At 37.9% G+C, this 24,302-nt stretch overlaps 1 protein-coding gene across 16 annotated transcripts in view; it reads right to left on the reverse strand.

The window, feature by feature from the left end:
* The window catches only part of PKP4 (plakophilin 4), a 252,775-nt gene that overhangs the window by 41,187 nt on the left and 187,286 nt on the right, over positions 1 to 24,302 (reverse strand). For 8 of the 16 annotated variants that reach the window (XM_033860144.2, XM_033860143.2, XM_073807684.1 and 5 more), the window contains 5 exons: positions 23,727 to 23,858; positions 23,426 to 23,616; positions 13,455 to 14,007; positions 8,192 to 8,380; positions 6,168 to 6,387 (listed from right to left, as the gene is read on the reverse strand). In XM_033860144.2, the coding sequence (XP_033716035.1) occupies positions 6,168 to 6,387; positions 8,192 to 8,380; positions 13,455 to 14,007; positions 23,426 to 23,616; positions 23,727 to 23,858 (1,285 nt within the window). The remainder of the gene's footprint in view (positions 1 to 6,167; positions 6,388 to 8,191; positions 8,381 to 13,454; positions 14,008 to 23,425; positions 23,617 to 23,726; positions 23,859 to 24,302) is intronic. The other 8 variants (XM_033860153.2, XM_033860146.2, XM_073807691.1 and 5 more) reach the window with 6 other exon arrangements.

Consider the following 24,302-nt stretch of genomic DNA (forward strand, 5'->3'; position numbering starts at 1 on the left):
TAACCCTATATCCAGAGAAAACAGCTGTTGACATTTCCCACTGGTGTTTTTTTCAACATATGCAGGCAAGTGTGCACATGTGTGTGTACAGAATTTTTTTCAAAGAATTGGATTATTACTAAATAGCATGTACTATTCCGTGCCAGGCACTATTCTAGGCATTTTATGTATATTAGTTCATCTATTCTTAACTTGACCTTGTAGATTTGGAGGTTGAAGCAGAAGGGCTAAGCGACTTGCCTAGTGTCACCCAGCTGGTCAACAACAGAACAACATTTGAACCCAGGCATCTGCCTTCAGAGTCTGTGCCCTCACCCCCGTGCTATCCCACTTCTTGTACAATAAGTATACAATCATATTAAATATACATACATACTTTTATACTATGTTTTTTTCAGGTAACATCACATTGTCAGATTTTCTGATGTAACTTGATCGGCTCACTGTTTGGAATCCTTGTTAAATGTGATTTTATGCTTATGTTACATAAAGACCAGCTTCTTACAAATGGTTCACAAAGCAACAAATCTGCAGACTTTGATAACAGGATGGAGTAAACTGTTAATCAAAAATGAATTAATCCTGAAGAAACTTAAAAATAAATCTTTAAATTAATGACCCAGTGATACTTCTATGGTCCAGTTTTTAAAGGCCCACAGCCTCTCTGGGAAGGCTCCAGTATGAACTGGTACATCCACTACAGAGGGTCAGGTCATTCCACACCTGCACATCACACATTGGTGCATTCTTACTATGCTACAAGTGCCGGAACAGGTGCTGGAGATACAAGCGTTGAATAAGACATAATTTTATGTATAGGGGCTTGTATGCCAAACTAAAAAAGTCTAGTCTTAATAGCAATAACATGAATAATTACGTATTGAGATTATCTGCGTCAGGTATTCTGTCAAGAGCTTTATAAATATTATCTCACTTACCTTGACTGTTGCCCCATAAGGTAGGCACTATCAAATAACATTAGATATAGATAGACGAGGGACCCGGGATTAGTAATTAAGAGGTGGAGGTTAGTGGTCTAATATGTTATCACCACGCACAAGAAACAGAAAGCTGGTGGAGGTCTTAAAGCAGAAGCGTGAGAGAATGCAACAAGGTCACATTTATAAGGAAGATAACTCTGGTGGCCAAGTAGAGAATACACTAGAATCAAAAAAGACTGGTGGCAAGGAGACTATCCCCTATCCCCACATTTGCTCAAAATAGGACCATCCTTGATTTTTCTCTTTCCCTTATCCTTCTCATCCAATCCATCAGCAAACTCTGTTGACTATCTCCAAAATATTTAATATAAACCAAATCCATCCACTCTTTCTATCTTGGCTGGACCCTCTACATGCCACTTACATGTTCTCTCTGCTTCAAATATCACTCCCTCCCCCAACTATTCTTTGCACGGCAACCAGATGATCTACTGAAAACTGAAATCAAGGGTGAGATGGAGATTTCCAGCTTGGGGAATAGACTGGATGATGATGATGTCATTAACAGGCATTAAGAAGACCATAAACGCCGAGAGGCAGGATAACGCAGCAGAAGCAGCACAGAATTTGGAGTTAGATTGCCTATGTTTAAGTCCCAGGTCCTTCAATTGTGATGTGATTTTGAAAACCATTTACAAAGAACTTCAGTTTCCCCATCTGTAAATTAGGAACAATAAAACTATCATGTCTAACTTTTTCTTAGGCTGGCTATGATGACTAAATTGTGGTGATATATATTAAAGTAGTTTACATACTTTGCATTATGAAAGATGTTTTACTAATATTCATCATCCCTGAAAAATGAACTATACTATGTTAACTATTTCTGATGAAAATCTATCTAAAGTCTATTATATATAAATCTATAAGGTAATTAACAGAGTGCAAGGAGTATGATTTAATCTTTCCGTGATGACTCAATCATTACAAATACACATTTCTGTTCTCTTTAAATGGCACAGGGATGGTCAAGATTTCCTAGCATCCTTGGGTGCCTCCTGAGCCAGACAACACAAAGGGTGGGCTCCCGCTGGAGATGGGCAGTTAGGCTCAGTTGACACCAACTCCAACCTTGATTTTCAGGAGAAATTTACCCTGGAAAGACTTCTATCAATTCATGGGCTGGCTGGATGGCACCAATGCTCGCCAAGATTTGCTTCATTAAAACCTAAGCCCAGACTTCTGTTTTTAGCCATGATAGAGTAGTAACCAGTACTGGACTTTGCCTTCCTCCCATAAACAACCATTAAACTGGACTAAATGTGTGAGGAAACTGTTTTCAGGCCCTAGACAACAAGTAACACAAGAATGCAATCCTTGAAGGGGCGGGGGTATCACCCTGGGAACCCCGTACTCACTTGGCTTTCTGCCTGAGGGCACTTTTTGGATCATGGCACAGGAAGCAAGTCTGAATGGGCATGATGGTCTAAGTGAACTGAGGGGGAAAGATTGGAATTTGGAGATGCTCAAGAGGTTAAAATTTGCAGGGCAGGATATTGGAGAGGAGAAAGCTATGCAGAGGAGATTTAACAAGTCTGTGTAAGGATTACGCACAAGTCGTTAGTTGAGCACTGGGCTGTACACGTGCCTTCCATGTACATGTACAGGTCTGGTGGAGAATAGCTGTTTAGGAGTAAGAACCATTCCACAGAGTCAGGGCCATGTTCTAGGAGTAAAATAAATCTAAAATAGACCTGTCCTAGCAAAGAACAGAACCAATTGTGACAGGATCAAAAGCACTTGTCAGTAATTTAGTTATTTTCCACAACGAAACTTAGAATCCTAAGAGGAGACAACATAATACAGAGTCCCTACGATGTATTATCCACAACAATCAGCATATAATTTAAAACTGCTAGGCATAAGAAGAAACAGAAAAATGTGACTCTCAAAGATGTAAACAAACAAATAATAGAAACAGACCCAGAGAAAACTGAGATGTCGGAATGATCAGAGGACTTTAAAATGGTTTTTATAAATGTGCTCAAAGACGTAAAGCAAAAGATGTATGTAAGGAGTGAATAGATGGGGAATGTTATCAGAGACATGAAAACTACAAAAAAGCCAAGTTAAAGTGTCAGAAAAAAAATCCACTGGATGGGCTTAACAACTGACTGGAGACCACAGAAGAAAAACACAGCAAATCTGAAGACAGATTAATTTAAAAAAAAGATCCAATATGAAGGATACAGAGAAAAAAGATTAAAAAAAAAAAAAAAGAACAGAACTTCAGTAACCTGTGAGATGATGTCAAGTTATCCCAGGAGAGGAGAGTGAATTTTGGGCCAGAAAAAATATTTACAGTAATAATGGTTGAGTATGTCTCAATTTTGGTAAAATCATCAACCAATATTTAAAAGAATGTCAGTGAATCCCAAGCAGGTTAAATGTAAAGAAAACTATGCCTAGGCTTGTTAGAGTAAAACTGCTTAAGGTCAACAATAATATGAAAAGTCTGACAGGCAGCCAGAGAGAAGATACGTTGCATAATGAGAAGAACAGTACAAATGTTGGCTGACTTCTCATCAGAAACAATGGAGGTCTGAAGACAAGGAACAACATCCTTTAAAGGACTGAAAAAAAAAAAACACCACACCCTATTAACCCTGAATTTTATACCTAGCAAAAGTATCCTTTAAAAACGAGTAAATGAAAACACTTTCAGATAAATTAAAGTTGAGAGAATGTCTTGCCAGCAGACATGCAACACAAGAAAGGTTAAAGAAAGTTCTTCAGGCTGAAGGGAAATGAGTGGAGATGGAAACTAGAATTTCTAGGAAGACATGAAGAGAACTATTTACAACTAAGTATGCAGGTGAATATAAAGACCATCTTTTTAATTTAGCTTAATTTCTTTAAAAGACAACCGACTATTTACAGTAAAAATAACAACACTACATTATGGATTTGATAATGTATGTAGAAGTAAAATATTTGACAACACCTTAAAGGTCAAGGAGATGGCAAATGAAATTATTCTGTTGAATGTCACAGCTGAAGCCATCCTCAGAAAGAACACCATGAATGCTGTCATTCTTTCAGTCACTGTCACTTTCCATAACAAGTACTTTGTTACTCCTTTCAGATGAACTATTTGTACTATTAATAAATTTTGCTTCCAAACTAGACAACTATTAAAAAAAACTCATACATTTCCTTTTATGTATAAAACATCAACAACTTCTTAAGTCTTGTAGGGTAGTTTTCAGGTTAACTATAATGTAGCATTAATGACAGAGGAAGTAAGTTTAGAAGTGAATAAAAATAGTAAAATTTGCTATTTTTAAAACTAAAAATTAAGTAATAGTTATCATGAGTTTTTAATTTCATGGTTTGACTATTCAAACTTTAAACTCACTTGGATTCCAGTTTCAAATAAATAAATGCACCTATTATAAGATAATCATTTATTCATCTTACAAAATGCATTATCAGTAAAGTTTCACATAATCAAAGCTAGCCATAACAGTTTTATGCATTAGACTATGAAATTATCATACTATGAATAACTGAAGTATATTATCAGACACGAAATCCTTGTTTATAATGAATCAGCTCATATCAGAGGTCAAAACTGAAGTCTTCAGGAATGCATACTAAACTCAAAGCTCTTATCATATTTCACTGCTTTTCTGGGTAGCTATTCTTTTCTCTGCAGATTCAGCCAAGGGATGGTCTAAATTACCTACAATTCAAAACCCCTTTGAGAATTTCTGTATCTAGTAGCGTGCCCTAGTCTGTTGTTCTTGTGAGGACTTCAAAAAGATTCCACATGCTGCAGAGCAACTAAGCCCATGCGCCACAACTATTGTGCCTGTACTCTAAAGTCTGTGAGCCACAACTACTGAGCCCACACTCCGCAACAAGAGAAGCCACCGCAATGAGAAGCCTGTGCACCGCAAAGAAGAGTAGCCCCTGCTCACCCCAACTAGAAAAAGCCCGCGTGCAGCAACGAAGACCCAATGCAGCCAAAAATAAATAAGTAAACAAACAAACAAACAAATTTAAAAAAAGAAAAGAACAAAAAACAAAATCATGTAAAAAATTTTTGACTTAATTATATTGGAGGTGTTATTAGACAAATTATTTTTAGAAATCCTTAAAATAACAGAAGGGTGACAAATAGGAATAGCAGAACCAAATGTATGCATGCACTGTAAAATATTTTAGGCAAAAGAGTGAATAGGTGGAGTGGTTTTAGTGAAGCAGTGGGCTTCCCATTCAACTCAAAAGTACCTTAGGTTATTTTGTTTTAATAACCAAACCTCACTCATGCTTTTAATTCATTAGAATAAGTTGGTAGGCTGCTATAAATGAATTGATAATGATAACAATCTTTCAGTGAAATAACTATTTGTGGGCAAAGAGTGAATGAAATCTTGTTAATATATGCCTTAAAATAACACTCAAGCTGCTTAAAATTTAGAAATAATTTCACTCTTTCAGAAGCTAAAATTCTCTTTTAGTTTCTAAATATCTTTATTTCCTGAATATTTTAAATGACTTTCATTAAAGAGATGAGGCTACTTTTTCAAAATCGATCAAGTACTAAATGACTCATCTTAATAAAACACGTTTTCTACATGGCCAAATAAAATTAAAAGCAGGAAACATCTATTATTTGCCAAATATTTTTTGCTCATGAGATGTGAGAATTTCTTGTAAACTATCTTCCCCGAAATGGCAGAAAGCTTTTCGAAGGACCTAGTTGATAAAAGCGCAACACGGCACCGACCAGTATGATTCAAAATGTACTTGACACTGGTCTTTCCCAGTTTAAAACAACCATATGCATTTTCTGAAGCCATCATGTAAGAGGTCAGCCAAGATAAAGGAAAAGGCATAAAATGATCTTTAAAATCTTTTGTGTAATTCAGACGTATCCCAGGTGGTTGCCTTGATGAAGTATTTCAGTTGTGGGTGCTGCAGATAGTCACACAGACCTGCGCATTCTCTGACTTATTATTAAAGCACTGAAAGAAGGAATCTATCTCTAAAGGGAAATTAACCTCAATGACCTACAGTGCTGGCAAACGACTGGAAATATGAGAGATAAGGAGTTACTGATATTATAACAGACACGGCAACTTGAAAAAAGTCAGGATGAAGGAACTAGTTGACTCCTGAGATATGGTGGCATTCTGGAGACTCATAACCAGTACTTGCCTGGGATCTTTCTGAATGCTGTCTATTGATGGGGATCTCGTGGTGCCGTCATCAGCTGGTGCTATGTGCTGAAGCCTGTTATAATTGCACTCTTGCACTCGGTATTGTATTGGCCTGTAGGGCTCCGCATAGGTAGCTGTTGTGTTCAGAGCATAATTATTTCTTTGGTATGTAAGGGTACTTCGTTGGCTGGACGTCCTTTGCAGATTTCCAACACCTACTAGAAAGTCAGCATTTTAAAAAAGATTAGTATGTTCTCCACAAAGTGATACTTTTCAAAGTCAAAATATTTTTAGTTTTAAGAAGGGTTACGTTTTTAACAATTATATAAATTGCTTAATTTTAGGTATTACCAATCTAGCTCATTAGTGCTAACAAAGGCACTGAAGTTTTTAACATAACACAAACAATATTTATGTCAATTTTATTAGCAGGAAAAAGCAAAAATGAAACTATAAATCTGCTTACACAGTAGGTCTTAATGTTTAAGATTTAGTAACAAAACTGAAAGTGAAATAAAGGAAAATAATTAAACTAATCTTAGAAATAGATAACAAAATTTCATAACTACATTTTAGCAATAAAAGGCACGTAAGATATTCAAACTTATAGATAACTGAAACCGTCAAACTTTGGACACCTAGTGAACACAGGTTACGTATTTTGATACATATTTTATTTATAGACTTGTGTATTTTGATAACATTGGAAAATATACTTCACAGGAAAGAAGACTGATATATCAACTTCTTCTAAAGCTACTCCCTAAAATGATTGTGTGATGCTATGTATAAAGTATTGTACATTGTATTTAACCTTTCTTTCCAAATTATTGCAGTAGGTATCTCTCCAATGATTGTGTTCATATTCTTCCTGCAATTAACATATTTTAACACTATTTACTTCTTAATCCTAATAAAGAAATTCTTCAATTTACAGAACATAATGAGTGAAACATTTCTTCACTAACATCTATTAAAAATTGGTACATTTTATCAGGAGAAAAATACCACAGTGGACCAAACTGTCAGTTTTTGGCAAAGAACCAATTCAAATTCAGTCTTCTCCCTCATGGTGTTCTGTGAGGTATGGCTCCTAGAGTTGTGTCTTTAGGGAATTATCATTGCTACCTGGAATTCATTTATGGGCACGTTAATAAATCTGTACTAACTTTTTTTTTTTTTTAAAGCGGCCTCTTGGGACTTTATAAGCCACACCCGTAGCACAATCTGGCAGCTCACGTGGCCACAGGTTCTAGCTTCTGCTCTATCAGCCGCTACGGTGTGACACAAATGTGAGTCTGGGGGTGCAAGGGTGTGATGCACTAGCTGCTTATTTTAAAAATTATTATTATTATTTTTTGGTCACACCACGTGGTATGTGGGATCTTAGTTCCCCAACCATGGCTCGAACCTGGGCCCCCTGCAGTGGAAGCACGGAGTTCTAACCACTGGACCCCTGGTGAATTCCTGTTCCCTATTTTTATAACTGCCATCATTGCATTCTGTCCCAGATTGAGTCTATCATAAGGAATATTTATTTCACATTCTATCACTTAAGAATTCAGAAGAGATTCAGTAACAAAAAAAGAGTAGTACCACATACACTTGGGCTACATACATGCTAAATCAAAGATAAGCCAATAGCTCACGTAGAGATTTTCTCTAAATACGTGTTCTAGGAAACAAAAATTACAAAGAAATATTCCAAAAAAGGCTTTCCTTTCTATATCTGATATGCTTCTAACCTGAGGAGTCGGATTTATAGCTCAACAAACTTATTTGTGAATTAAAATATAATCACTGTGTTCACTGATCAGATTGAACTAAGGTAAAAATATATCACTTATAAGTAGGTACTAAATGAACTTCTGTTTTACTGTTTATTGATTTGCTTTCACGGCTGCTTATCTGACAACCAAATGGGCAATATGAATTCACTCTAACAGGAAATCCATCTCAATAAAATCCTCTACTCTTGGGCTGGTGAAATTGGGAAAGCAGCTGAACAGAGCTGATGCCCACCCGAACCTGTGCGGTACAGTGCTGTCTGCGATCCTTGGAGCTCCACGGTTCCGTGGTTTGGGCTGCGGTAAACTGGGCTGTAATAGGTCCTCCCCTCATAGATAGGAGTGATGTGCAAGTCGGGAGACACAGTTGAACGAAGGTCTTGTCCAAGCTGGCTGTGCTGACTAGCATAGGAACTCCGTAAGCCTACAGGCAGGAAAATTACATCATTAAAAAACTTGAAAGCTGTGGTGAGGTTAAAAGTATAACTCCTAAACAACAGGACCAAATGCTGAGTCTAAACACCAAACCTAGTGAGTTTTACAAAAGAGGGATAACAGATATGAATGGGATACCATATACATTCTAAAAATAAAACTTTCTCCTCTGGCAGCAGGATAAAAGTAAATTTTCTAAAAAAATATAAGAAATTATTAAATGGTTTGATACTCTGAAATTCATCCCCCAACTGTAAGCTATTTTATGATGGTGACCAAAAAGAGAGCGCCGTCATGTCCCACACCTCTTTAAACAACACCTACATAATAGCGCTTAGAAATAGGCTGATGTTCAAGAACTGTTCTGAACTTTGTCTCAATTCATTCATCCAAGATTTTTATAGAAAAAGGTGAAATTTTATGTTACAAAGTTTAAAATATCATCAGCGAACTAATAAGATTTATAAAGTATTCTTTTATTATTTGTTATCACAATTAAAAAAACAAAACAAGTGTTTTTCTAGGAATCCAAATACCAGATTCTTGTTTACCTTCTTTCTAGTGTAAAGGAAAAGTACAAAGTTAGTGTATTAAGTCATTTCAAATACTCTCATTCAAATTATTAATAATTACTGCAAATTTCAAACCCAAACATGTTATTTTCTTTAAAAAAGTGAATTAGTATATTCTACATTATGATGCTCAGAAATCTGTGAGGTGTCATCATTCATTAGTAAGTAAAATTTGTCACTTGGTAAGAATACCAACTAAGGTTACATTCTAAATACGAGCAAGAAAAAGCACAAACATATCTGAGGTCAGTCAGCATATATTCGCTTTTAAAAAGACTGCAAATAATCAACGCAGTAACTAATTACCAAAAGACACGCTTGCTCACATCTTGTTAGCTCAGTTAATCATATGACAACTAAAAGTGAATGGGCCTGAATGTGAGTGATAATTACATGTTGCTTAGTGAGGAGTGGCAAGAAAGTTAATACATTAAAGCTGCTAATATGAATGATTATTACCAACCCCGGACAGCAACGTGACATGGGAAGAAATTAAATGAACAAATGTGGGTTTTGGCTACTGGCTCCTCACTTGCTAAAATGAAGACCACAGGTTTATACAATCTTATAATTGGGAGCTCATTCAGCCAAATCTTCCCATTTTAAAATTGAGGAAACGGAGCCCCAAAGGAAATGTAGTTCATCCCCTTCAGAGAGCTACTTCCTGGTGGGGCTGAGAGGAAGCCCCCTCCATGATCTGTCATTGCACTGGACAAAGCTATTTCTCAAGGATCAATGAGACATGGTGTGAGAAACCTTGAACTGGACAGAGCCCTCCACAGACATAAGGTTAAGGAGGGAGGTTAGCTCACCAGGGGTTCATGGAAGCCCATGTAACTCTAAAGACCATATTATGATTGCTGTTGTAAAGTTCTCATCTGAGGATTTCAGCTTTTTATTCACTGGCAGATTTCTCATTCTTAGCACAGTATAAACTCCATTTCTTTATAGAGCCCAAGAGTATCTTGAACAAAAGTTGCAGGCATTGATTTTGTTAATGGTGACGTAAAGTGGGCAGGAAAATGCACCTAGTTCTTGGAAATCTTATCAGTATGAGGCATTATTTTAATATTCAGTAGAGCCCTTGATTTACTGTGAGACTCTGAAGATCGCAAACACTTGGGTGGAGGCAAGCTGAGTCCTGGATGCTCCTAAAGTTGGCTAAGCCGCCTTGGCTCACCACCACAGTGATGTGAAAAGAGACCAAAGCATTCTGCCCCGTTCAGAATGTGATATTCTCACTGTGCCAGGATCTAGCTGGAGTCTTCACTGGAATCCATATAATATGAAAACTTTCATAAACATTTACTATGATTTCACAAGAAAGGTAACCAAATGAGCTTGTTACCACTTACAACTATAAAAAGTATCCAATAAACAGCCCCCTGTTACAGGATTATTAGTGAGATGAAATGACTGTACGTGATAGACTATAACGGGAAATAAAAACTTAAGAATTATAGTGAAATAGCAATTTCTCGATATTAGAAATCTTTGTGAATAACATTATGATGGTAAATATTTTTGTTTACCTACTCATGCATTAAAACAAAACACAACTACTGTAGATTAACATTTAAAAAATTACAAAATTACACAGCCCCTATAGATTAAGTAAAATGATTGTGCAGAAAGGCTATTATAACTTAATATCTTTTAAACTGGAAGACAAGTGATATGTTGCAATTCCACAAATACATACTAGTTTACCTACTTCAATGATATATTCCTTGTGATTTAAAACCTTTATATTTTAAGTTAGTGAAAACAAACATAAATTTATCTTCCAAATATGAATTCTTCTTATTCTCAAAACTTGTCTTGATATGCTATGATTATACAGAAATGAATATTTTCAGGCAGACATATTTTTCTGTTGTAGGAAGTAATTTATATACATCATTTAAATTATGATCACCAAAATCCAAGTGTCTGAATCGATTATAAAATATTGCTTTAGGCTTATCAATTAGCAGGTTATTAAGCCTTTGAAATCAGAAGCATAGTAAATATAATGACAAGCGCATCACTTTCTAAAATAAGAAAAAAAAAGAGAGGAATTTACAAATTAGGATCCACATTCAGACTAATTGGGCAGGTAGCTAGATGATGGAAACCAAAGCATCCCTAGAACATTTTAAGAAACCCTTTACTTCTTTTGAAGACTGTCATATTCTAGGAAAAAAAAAAAATCCATAATAGGCTACGTATAATTTTTTCCCCCTGAAACATAAAGTCTAACTTCACCTGCACTGTCAGAGAAGCAGGTTTTTTAAACCAAAGGAGATCAGCGCTCCAGGGTTAAACATGGAGACAGTACTTTATGTGCTCACTTTCTTTCCTGGGCTTCCTCTTCACTCTACTGCAAACATAGATTTCTGCACAGCCGTTGTTCACATACACGGGGCGGGGCTGGGGCACAGAAATCCTCAGAACTATTTATCTCTTAAGGTTTCCTTCAGAGGCAGAATGTCGTAAATGATTCCACCTCACTCTGCTGCATACTTTTCAGAGGCATGCCAGAAAATATCTAAGCCAAGGACACCCCTCTAACGGCTGAATGAAAAAGAGGCAGTTTCTCCACTAGGAATTTCCTTGAGCTCAGAATCAAGTTCAATATTAATTCTTTGTGCAAGATTCTTCAATCAGAAAATTTCAAAAAGGCTTTACCTTTCCCAGAAGCCATACGGAAAGGATATTAATCTTACTTCACAAAATATTAAAAACTTCTGTAAATAAGAAATACCAAAAACAAAGTCAAAAGACAAATTACAAAATGAGAAAAATACCTGAGAAGTATATTACAAGGGGTTAATTTATTTCAAGTATAATAAGCATTTACAAATTAAAAAAATAGACGACCTGGACTCACGGTTTGCAGAAAAGCAATAAAATGGCTGATAAACATATGAAATCATCAACCTCAGTCATTACTCAACACAGGCCACTTGAAACAATGAGGTACAGCTTTTTAACTGCCAGACTGGCAAAGATGAAACTCTTTGACATCATGCAGTGCTAGTGAAGGTGTAGGGAACATGCGCTCAAACTACTGGTATAAATAGAAATCTATAAAACCTTCCTGGGGGCAATTTGACAGTATTTCATTAAGAAAATATACACACATATTTTGATCCAGCAATTCTACTTCAAGAAATGGATCCCATAGTTATCTTAGTAGCTATGTGCAAATATGCAGGAGGAATAATATATATTGCATCATTGTCTCTAACAGCTAAAAATGAGAAAACCTAAATGTCCATTAATAGCAAAGTGATTAAATTATAATACATCTATAAAATAGGGTCCTAGGCATCCCTTGAGAGAATGAAGTAGAACTCTGACATATTAAAAAATGAACAAGGTATAGAAGATATATATAATAGAATTCCAACAGCTTTTAAAAATAAAAAAGAAACACAATGTGTGCACATTTGTATGTAATGTATATACTCATATATGTAATCAAACATTCTGGAAGATACATAAACTGGTGAGTGGGACTGGGTGAGGGTAAAGAGAAGGCTGAGACTTTCACTTCTCAATTCATATTTCCCTGCATAGTTTGAATTCTTTTTACCATTATGTACATGTTACTTTTAAAATATAATTTAGAACACTAGCTAAAGATGAATTCATTTTAATCAAAAGAACAAGTCTATACATCATGTAGGGTACCTGCCGTGAAAAAACCCTGAAGGAAACAGTTGGACTACCAGTGACCTGGTTGGTGTCTTTCTGATTTAATACAAGCGGCATTTGAAGGTAATTCATAAGAAATTTGTGCTTTCCCATCAGGATGCTAAAAATCAAGGCAGTAAGTGAGGAAATCCATATTCTAGTCTACACTATTAGGGCATTTCTTTAAAAAAAAAAATTTGAACAGATATTCTGATACCACCTTTTAACATATCTTAGGGTTTTGAGTATGGGTAGGCCTAGCTAGTGAAAACTATTTCACTGTGAAAAACCTCAACAAACAGTTTAGAATGCCAACCAATTCTTCTAAAAAGCAAAAAAGTACCTCTTATATCCTAATATTGTGAGGGATGGGAGAAATGTATTCATTACAAAAGAGGTCTGGTGATATAAATGTGTGTAATTCGGTGCATTAAAAATTATAGAGTCCAGGGCTTCCCTGGTGGCGCAGTGGTTGGGAGTCTGCCTGCTGACGCAAGGGACGCGGGTTCGTGCCCCGGTCTGGGAAGATCCCACGTAACGTGGAGCGGCTGGGCCCGTGAGCCATGGCCACTGAGCCTGCGCGTCTGGAACCTGTGCTCCGCAGCGGGAGGGGCCACAGTAGTGGGAGGCCCAGGTACCGCAAAAAGAAAAACAATTATAGAGCCTGAAAGACAAGTCAGCCTGAAGTCTGCAGTATAAATTTTAAGATAAAAATGTAAGCTTTTTCCAAGTTACATGCTCTGTTTCAACAACGGTTACATGGAAGACTTTCCCGCTGGGCTTTGTGTAGGGCTGTCCCCTTGTACTCACCTGTCAGGCTGTCTGGCCGAGGTGGAACCATCCTCTCATAAATGTCATACTGCTGCTGTCCAAATTGTTCCATGTCATGAACAGTCCTTTGCAGTGAAGGTCCCAGATGCTGCGGTACGGCGGTCATCCCTGAGCGTTTGGGGGATAATGACCCCACCTGGCCTTGGGATGGGGAAGCTACTCGAGTCTGTGCATCCGTCAGGGTCAGTGGGGACCCCACTCTGGTGGTCGTTTGGTACTGAGGGGTTGGTCCGTTGGGACTGGAGGTCTGCCGGGAGGTGACCGACCCAATCCGACGTACAGCTGATGGGGAGGCGGGTCTCTGTGCAGAGTACGGAGAGGCTGCCCGCTGAGCAGGTAATGTGGTGGAAGAGTATGCACTGGGGTTCAGTGGTCGGGAGTCGGTCACTGATGGAGAGCCGAATCCACTACCAAGAGAAGTTCTCAGTGACCCCCTTGAAGGAGACACGCCTGTGCTGATAACATAAGAAGGAGACTGTGCTCTAGATGGAACTGAACTAACTCTTCTCATGGCCCGATTGGCTACTGATGGCTGATGAAAGGGGGAGAAAAGAGAATGGTTTATCCAGGGTTGTGTGTCCATTGTCATTACACAAAAAAATGTACATAGCTCACTACAGAATGTGAATTCACTATTTATTTTAGGCATCTAAGTTTCTTTTCCTTTTTTTTGCTGTAGAGCTGGATCTTAATTTTTCCTTATTCTGTTTTTCTTGTTCTACTATTTTTTTTTTTTTGGTGGTGGTTTAATCTCCAACTTGCCCCTTCAGAACACTAAAACCAACCAGTAAGGAGAGATCTAAAGACATTTACTATTCTTTTTTTCTTTTGTCTTTACATTATTTTACCCTCTGCCTACACATTTTCCACAACACATACCATGCTGTATTGCAAGTGTGAAGGGTCACTGGACCAGTGTACTTATTTTGTACCCTGCGAGTCAAAGTTTGGCTAAGTTAACCCATTTGTGTAAAACAAAAACAAAACAAACAAAACAAAACTTTTCCAATATGTTAATCTAGATAAAGCTAGAGCAGTATCTATAACTGCCTTTACAACTGTCTTTATGGGTTGGCCCCATTAACAAAAGGAAGGTTCTTTCAAAGTGGAATAATTGAACGTTTGGATAGGGCCTGTGCTCTCAGCTCTCCTCTGTGAGTACTGCATTAGTGCGTTAGCCAAATCTATCTTTTCTTTTAGCTTAAGTGTGGCTGCTAGTGATTTCAGCCATTTCTTTCTACCTCCTTTGATTTATAAGCTCTTGTCTTAAGCTGGTGGATCAAAAGAGATGCAAATACAAGTACCCACAATCTGTTCCAGCAGGAGGTATGCTCAAAATCTCTGCTGAGTTCTGGCCAGCTGCAAATGACCAGACTGGGAAATGAAGAACATCTCTGCCAGGGCTAGTCCTTCTATGAATCCATAGACTTTTGCAAACACTGAGTCTCAGATTCCTTTCTTGATGCAGGACAACAATGAAGAAGAATGGTGGCTGGACTGAGGCAGTGGGTTATAAGCTCAGGACCAAGCTTTTTCTGTATCTGCTTAGTGACTACTAGAGTACAGTTGTCATCAACCCCCTTTCACTTTTAGTTGGGGCAATAAAGGAAGAAAAGGGATGAGTCACAGACTTTGTATACTCTTAGATGCCATAAGAAGAAACATGTTTTGTCTCCACGTGTCATAAGCAGTTGGCTGGCTGAAACACCTGCTCTGAGACCACTTGGGTGCTCAAACTCAACAATTCTGGGAAGGCAATAGCCATGGAAAGGAGAAGATCTGGGGAGGGAAGGTGACTGAAAATAAACAATAAGGCAAGAAAGAGGGAGTTTAAAAATTAGTAGGCAGGAGAACACACAGTGTGCCTCAGGCTTTCACAACATCATGCCGGCCTCTGCCAACGCAGGCTCGCCCTGCATTCCAATTATAACTACCGTACCTCTCCATCCCCCCGTGTGAGTGAGCGAGAGCCCCCTAATCAGCCGCTGCTTTAACCCCGTCCAGTCTGGGCGGGAACAGAAGCCTGAGGGTGACCTACATGCAGAGATGGGACCAAAACCAAAGCTGAAACCCAGGAGCTGTGCAAACAAAGAGGAGAAAGGGAAATTTCTCTGTGCAGCCTCAGGAGCAGTGGATAAAATCCCCACAATCAACTTGAGGTACCCTGCATATGTGGAATACCTCAATAGACAATGCGTCAACCCAAAATTGAGGCGGTGGACTTTGGGTGCAACTGTAGACTTGGGGTTTGCTGTCTGCGACTGACTTGTTTCTGATTTTTACGTTTATCTTAGTATAGTTTTTAGTGCTTGTTATCATTCGTGGATTTGTTTATTGGTTTGGTTGCTCTCTTCATGTTTTTCAAATTGCTTTCTTATTTTTTTAATTTGAATTATTTTCTATTATTTTATTAATTATTATTTTTCTTTCTTTTTTTCTCCCTTTTCTTCTGAGCCATGTGGCTGACAGGGTCTTGGTGCTCCGGCCTGGTGTCAGGCCTGAGCCTCTGAGGTGGGAGAGCAAAGTTCAGGACACTGGACCACCAGAGACCTCCTGGCCCCACATAATATCAATTGGCAACAGCTCTCCCTGAGATCACAGTCTCAATGCTAAGACCCAGCTCCACCCAACGGAGAGCAAGCTCCAGCGCTGGATGCCCCATGCCAAACAACTAGCAAGACAGGAACACAACCCCACCCATTAGCAGAGAGGCTTCATAAAATCATACTAAGTTCACAGACACCCCAAAACACACCACTGGATGTGGCCTGCCCACCAGAAAGACAAGATCCAGCCCCACCCTCCAGAACACAGGCACCAGTCCCCTCCATCAGGAAGCCTACACAAGCCACTGAACCAACCTCAACTACTGGGGGCAGACTCCAAAAACAACAAGAACTACGAACCTGCAGCCAGCGAAAAGGTAACCCCAAACACAGTAAGTTAAGCAAAATGAGAAGACAGAGAAATATGCAGGAGATAAATGAGTAAGGTAAAAACCAAACAGACAAAATAAATGAAGAGAAAATAGGCAGTCTACCTGAAAAAGAATTCAGAGTAATGATAGTAAAGATGATCCAAAATTGTGGAAATAGAATGGAGAAAACACAAGAAACGTTTAACAAGGACCTAGAAGAACTAAAGAGCAAATAAACAATGATGAACAACACAATAAATGAAATTAAAAATTCTCTAGAAGGAATTGATAGCAGAATAACTGAGGCAAAAGAACAGATAAGTGACCTGGAAGATAAAATAGTGGAAATAACTGCTGCAGAGCAGAATAAAGAAAAAAGAATTGAGGACAGTCTCAGAGATCTCTGGGACAATAATGAACACATCAACATTCTAATTATATGGGTCTCAGAAGAAGAAGAGAAAAAGAAAGGGCCTGAGAAAATATTTGAAGAGCTTATAGTTGAAAACTTCCCTAACATGGGAAAGGAAACAGGCAATCAAGTCCAGGAAGCGCAGGGAGTGCCACAAAAGACAAATCCAAGGAGAAACACACCGAGACACATAATAATCAAACTATCAAAAATTAAATGCAAAGAAAAGATATTAAAAGCAGCAGGGGAAAAGCAACAAATAACATACAAAGGAATCCCCGTAAGATTAACAGCTGATCTTTCAGTAGAAACTCTGCAAGCCAGAAGGGAGTGGCAGGACATATTTAAAGGGATGAAAGGGAAAAACCTACAACCAAGATTACTCTACCCAGCAACGAACTCATTCAGATTTGACAGAGAAATGAAAACCTTTACAGACAAACAAAAGCTAAGAGAATTCAGCACCACCAAACCAGCTTTACAACAAATGCTAAAGGAGCTTCTCTAGACAGGAGACATAAGAGAAGGAAAAGACCTACAATAGCAAACCCAAAACAATTTAAAAATGGTAATGGAAACATACATATGATAATTACCTTAAATGTAAATGGATTAAATGCTCCAAACAAAAGACACAGACTGGCTGAATGGATACAAAAACAAGACCCATATATTTGTTGTCTACAAGACACCCACTTCAGACCTAGGGACTCATACAGACTGAAAGTGAGGGGATGGAAAAAGATATTCCATGCAAATGGAAATCAAAAGAAAGCTGGAGTAGCAATTCTCATATCAGACAAAATAGACTTTAAAATAAAGATTATTACAAGAGACAAAGAAGGACACTACATAATGATCAAGGGATCAATCCAAGAAGAAGATATAACAATTGTAAATATTTATGCACCCAACATAGGAGAACCTCAATATATAAAGCAAATGCTAACAGCCATAAAAGGGGAAATTGACAGGAACACATTCATAGTAGGGGACTTTAACACCCCACTTTCACCAATGGACAGAACATCCAAAATGAAATTAAATAAGGAAACACAAGCTTTAAATGACACATTAAACAAGATGGACTTAATTGATACTTATAGGACATTCCGTCCAAAAACAATAGAATACGCTTTCTTCTCAAGTGCTCATGGAACATTCTCCAGGATAGATCATATCTCGGGTCACACATCAAGCCTTGGTAAATTTAAGAAAATTGAAACCATATTAAGTATCTTTTCTGACCACAATGCTATGAGACTAGATATCAATCACAGGAAAAAAACTGTAAAAAATACAGACACATGGAGGCTAAACACTATGCTATTAAATAACCAAGAGATCACTAAAGAAATCAAAGAGGAAATCAAAAGATATCTAGAGACAAATGACAATGAAAACACGACAACCCAAAACCTATGGGATGAAGCAAATGCATTTCTAAGAGGGAAGTTTATAGCAATACAATCCTACCTCAAGAAACAAGAAAAATCTCAAATAAACAGCTTAACCTTACACCTAAAGCAATTAGAGAAAGAAGAACAACAACAAAAAAAAACCCAAAGTTAGCAGAATGAAAGAAATCATAAAGATCAGATCAAAAATAAATGAAAAAGAAATGAAGGACACAATAGCAAAGATCAATAAAACTAAAAGCGGGTTCTTTGAAAAGATAAACAAAATTGATAAACCATTAGCCAGACTCATCAAGAAAAAAAGGGAGAAGTCTCAACTCAACGGAATTAGAAATGAAAAAGGAGAAGTAACAACTGACACTGCAGAAATACAAAGGATCATGAGAGATTACTATAAGCAACTACGTGCCAATAAAATGGACAACCTGGAAGAAATGGACAAATTCTTAGAAAAGCACAACCTTCCGAGACTGAACCAGGAAGAAATAGAAATATAAACAGACCAATCACAAGCACTGAAATTGAAACTGTGATTAAAAATCTTCCAACAAACAAAAGGCCAGGACCAGATGGCTTCACAGGTGAATGCTACCAAACATTTAGAGAAGAGCTAGCACCTATCCTTCTCAAACTCTTCCAAAATAGCAGAGGGAGGAATACTCCCAAACTCATTCTACAAGGCCATCATCACCCTGATACCAAAACCAGACAAAGATGTCACAAAAAAAGAAAACTACAGACCAATATCACTGATGAACCTAGATGCAAAAATCCTCAACAAAAATACTAACAAACAGAATCCAATAGCACATTAAAAGGATCATACACCATTATCAAGTGGCGTTTATCCCAGGAATGCAAGGATTCTTCAATATATGCAAATCAATCAATGTGATACACCATATTAACAAACTGCAGGATAAAAATCACATGATAATCTCAATAGACGCTGAAAAAGCTTTTGACAAAATTCAACACCCATTTATGATAAAAACTCTCCAGAAAGTAGGCATAGAAGGAACTTACCTCAACAAATAAAGGCCATATATGACAAACCCACAGCCAACATCGTCCTCAGTGGTGAAAAACTGAAACCATTTCCTCTAAAATCAGGAACAAGACAAGGATGCCACTCTCACAAATATTATTCAACATAGTTTTGGAAGTTTTAGCCACAGCAATCAGAGAAGAAAAAGAAATCAAAGGAATCCAAATCGGAAAAGAAGAAGTAAAGCTGTCACTGTTTGCAGATGACATGATACTATACATAGAGAATCCTAAAGATGCTACCAGAAAACTGCTAGAGCTAATCAATGAATGTGGTAAAGTAGCAGGATACAAAATTAATGTACAGAAATCTCATGCATTCCTATACACCAATGATGAAAAATCTGAAAGAGAAATTAAGGAAACACTCCCATTTACCTCTGCAATGAAAAGAATAAAACGCCTAGGAATAAACCTACCTAAGGAGACAAAAGATTGCAGGCAATCGGCGGCGTTTGCGGAGGCTGGCGTTTAGGGTGTCTGTGCTAGTTGCTGCTTTCGGTGCAAAAAATGCCTGGTTTGGCGGCCACAAGCCCTGCCCCATCTGAGTCGCAGGAGAAGAAGCCTCTGCAGCCCTGCTGTGCCTGCCCAGAGACCAAGAAGGTGTGCGATGCGTGATTGAGAAAGGACAAGAGAACTGTGGACACCTAATTGAGGCCCACAAGGAATGCAAAAGTTTTCTGTATGCAGAAAACTATAAGACACTGATGAAAGAAATTAAGGATGATACAAACAGATGGAGAGATATACCATGTTCTTGGATTGGAAGAATCAACATTATGAAAATGACTATACTACCCAAGGCAATCTACAGATTCAACGTGATCCCTATCAAACTACCAATGGCATTTTTCACAGAACTATAACAAAAAATCTCACAATTTGTATGGAAACACAAAAGACCCCAAGTAGCCAAAGCACTCTTGAGAAGGAAAAATGGAGCTAGAGGAATCAGGCTCCCTGACTTCAGTCTATACTACAAAGCAACAATAACCAAGACAGAATGGTACTGGCCCCAAAACAGAAAATATAGATCAATGGAACAGGATAGAAAGCCCAGAGATAAACCCATGCACATATGGTCACCTTATCTTTGATAAAGGAGGCAAGAATATAAAATGGAGAAAAGAATTCTCTTCAATAAGTGGTGCTGGGAAAACTGGACAGCTACATGTAAAAGAATGAAATTAGCACCCTCCCTAACACCGTATACAAAAATAAACTCAAAATGGATTAAAGACCTAAATGTAAGGCCAGACATTATAAAACTCTTAGAGGAAAACATAGGCAGCAGACTCTTTGACATAAGTCACAGCAAGATCCTTTTTGACCCACCTCCTAGAGAAATGGAAATAAAAACAAAAATAAACAAATGGGACCTAATGAAACTTCACAGTTTTTGCACAGCAAAGGAAACCATAAACAAGACAAAAAGACAACCCTCAGAATGGGAGAAAATATTTGCAAATGAAGCAACTGACAAAGGATTAATCACCAAAATATATAAGCAGCTCATGCAGCTCAATATCAAAAATACAAACAACCCAATCCAGAAATGGGCAGAAGACCTAAATAGACATTTCTCCAAAGAAGATGTACAGATAGCCAACAAACACATGAAAGGATGCTCAATATCACTAATCATTAGAGAAATGCAAATCAAAACTACAATGAAGTATCACCTCACATCGGTCAGAATGGCCATCATCAAAAATCTATAAGCAATAAATGCTGGAGACAGTGTGGAGAAAAGGGAACCCTCCTGCACTGTTGGTGGGAATGTAAATTGATACAGCCACTATGGAGAACAGTATGGAAGTTCCTTAAAAAACTAAAAATAGAACTACCATACCATACCATATACCAGCAATCCCACTACTGGGCATGTACCCTGAGAAAACCATAATTCAAAAAGAGACATGTACCACAGTGTTCATTGCAGCACTATTTACAATGGCCAGGACATGGAAGCAACCTAACTGTCCACTGACAGATGAATGGATAAAGAAGATGTGGCACATATATACAAGGGAATATTACTCATCCATATAAAGAAATGAAATTGCGTTACTTGTAGTGAGATGGAGGGACCTAGAGTCTGTCATAGAGAGTGAAGTAAGTCAGAAAGAGAAAAACAAATACTGTATGCTAACACATATACATGGAATCTTAAAAAAAAGGTTCCAATGAACCTAGGGGCAGGACAGGAATAAAGACCCAGAAGTAGAGAATGGACTTGAGGACACGGTGAGGGGGAAGAGTAAGCTGGGATGAAGTGAGAGAGTAGCATTGACATATATACACTATCAAATGTAAAATAGATAGCTAATAGGGAGCAGCCACGTTGCACAGGGAGATCAACTCGGTGTTTTGTGACCACCTGGAAGGGTGAAATAGGGAGGGTGGGAGGGAGATGCAAGAAGGAGGGGATATGGGGATATACGTATACATATAGCTGATTCACTTTGTTATACAGCAGAGACTAACACAACATTGTGAAGCAATTATACTCCAAAAAAGATGTTAAAAAAGAAAAAACAAAACAAAACAAAAAAATTAGTAGGCAGTTGGAAAATTAAAATCTGTACTTGGGGTTTACTAATAGTGCTAAAGATAATTTAAAAAATCCCACACATAAGCTGTTTACTATCAAAATGGGATGACACTTGGCCCAGATATCTAGAAATTGTGTTCCCCAGAATACATGCAAGTTCAGTTTTAAAGATGGTCTTGCAATCTCCAGGAACAAAATTAACTTACTGTAAGTTAAAAAATAAATAAATTAATTAAAAAGGTCTCATGGCCACTCTTAGGGGCAAAATAGACAATCTGTGTAATTAATTATTATTCGTAAGTGTGACTTCAGACCTGCCAACATAGAAATTCACCTAAGCAGATGAACTCCTGTAAGCATTTAGTCCAAAGTTTCCCAGAGTGTTTCATCAGAGCATCCCTAACAGCAGAGGAGTAAATGCACCATCTGAGGAATGGAGCTGGTGGAGAGGGGTCTGCAGCTGGAAGTAGTTTGCTATGGGCACAAGATTTCCTGTCTTACCTTAAAATTCATGCACCATATTTGTGTTTGTTTTAATACAGAAATGTTTCTTTTCTTTTTTCTTTCTTTTTTTTTTGTGGTACGCGGGCCTCTCACTGTTGTGGCCTCTCCCGTTGCGTACCATAGGCTCCGGACGCGCAGGCCCAGCGGCCATGGCTCACGGGCCTAGCTGCTCCGTGGCATGTGGGATCCTCCCGGACCAGGGCACGAACCCGTGTTCCCTGCATGAGCAGGCGGACTCTCAACCACTGCGCCACCAGGGAAGCCCCAGAAATGTCTCTTAATACTTAAAAGTTTCCCTTAAATTGCTGAGCCAAAGTCGTTTTGTGTTTCTCCTTTGGCATTGCGAATGTTGGCCCACTGCTGTGTGTACCTTCAGGGCTTCCTGTATCACGTTAAGAGAAGCTTAGGGTTCGCCTGACTTCTTTGATCATCTTGCCATTTTTCAGCTCCAGAGGAATCACGGGGGTACTTGGACAGAGAGATCCTCACTAGTTATTGCCACTCGGGACTCCTATTACTTTTATTAATTCTGGCATATGCTGGTGGACTGAGGTGAATAAAGTGGCAGTGAGTGAGGAGTTAAAGAGTTTTTATAAATACATATGCATTATTATTTTTGACTATCAAGTAAGAAAACCTTAACAGAATAGTTATGCTTCTATATAGTAGCTCCCTGTAGGCAGGAATAACTATATTCTAGCAAAGCAAAAGAATACGTTTTCAGAGAACAATTCCAATGATGAAGGCAAAAACTTTGGTTAGAGTGGGCCAGGCCCATTTTGTGCAGGTGTGGGAATAGTGCTTTGCCCTCTAGAACTCTTTACAGCATATTTTAGCTTTAGTATTTTTAGGAACTCATAACCCCTCAGGGACTAGAATATTCCACCCAATCCTCTCACACTCTCCGTGGACTATTCCCCTCATGCCAAACTTGCTGCTTACAGAAAAATTACTCTCCAATGTCTAGAATTTATCAGAATTCACTAATAGGAACTAATGCAGTTTTAGATTTCAAGCATAAAATTTCATTAACATCATGGACTCATAGTGTAAAATGAGTCCATTTTTAAAAAAAGGATTGAGATGTATTTGGCTTACCTGAACCAGTGTTTGTCCTTCAGCTCTTGAATTCCTCACCAGGTGGTTATTAGTTGATCCTATGAATGAATGTTGTGGCCTATTATCTGCCTTACTCAAGTTCTGGCTGTTGTGGAAACTCCCTGCTTCCTGGTATCCACTGTCGGAATAAGAATTCATTTGTGTTGAACTTCTTGAGTTACCCAATGATCCTGAAGGAATGAAACCAGCAGAATATATCTTCATTTTACACTTCTGATGCTCATTTTCAAAATGGAAATATTAAAAGCAAATCTAATACTTAAAAGATAATACAACAGACCCTCACTTTCATGGAGAGACGTCTGTTCTGGTGAGTAGAGGGTTCCTTGCTCTGGCTCTGTCCTGATGAGATAGTTATTGGGATGGACAGCGTCCGAAGCTCTAGGTTTGTTTACACCAGTATTTGGCACATCTGGAAGAAGATAAGTTTAATCAGCTAAACTCAACGAAAATAATACATAAAAACTTGCTAAAAAAAGGGTTCAGGTACTTGTCAGTAATGTCTTATAATCTTAATACAAGACTATTAACTCAAGCCTTCATACAAGTTAATACAAGACTATTTTCACCTTAAACTGCACAGTCATTTTGACTCTTTTCTATATGAAAGTGTTCCATATACTCAGTTTATTAATATATTTTGCTAAATTTCATGAATGTTTCTCATCCTGATTACCAGCCACAAATTAACTTACATACTAGATTAAATTAAAATCTGAAAACTGACCTTGTTACCCCTTGGAAAACTCACCTCTCAGGGTGACTTCCTCCAAGAGGATTAACAGATGGAGTGAGAAGGGTGACTATGTAAAAAAAGATCCTCCATATCTCAAACTATTGAAACGAAAACTTGCAT

This window comes from Tursiops truncatus, chromosome 7 (genome assembly GCF_011762595.2).
Source record: "Tursiops truncatus isolate mTurTru1 chromosome 7, mTurTru1.mat.Y, whole genome shotgun sequence".
NCBI lineage: Eukaryota > Metazoa > Chordata > Mammalia > Artiodactyla > Delphinidae > Tursiops > Tursiops truncatus.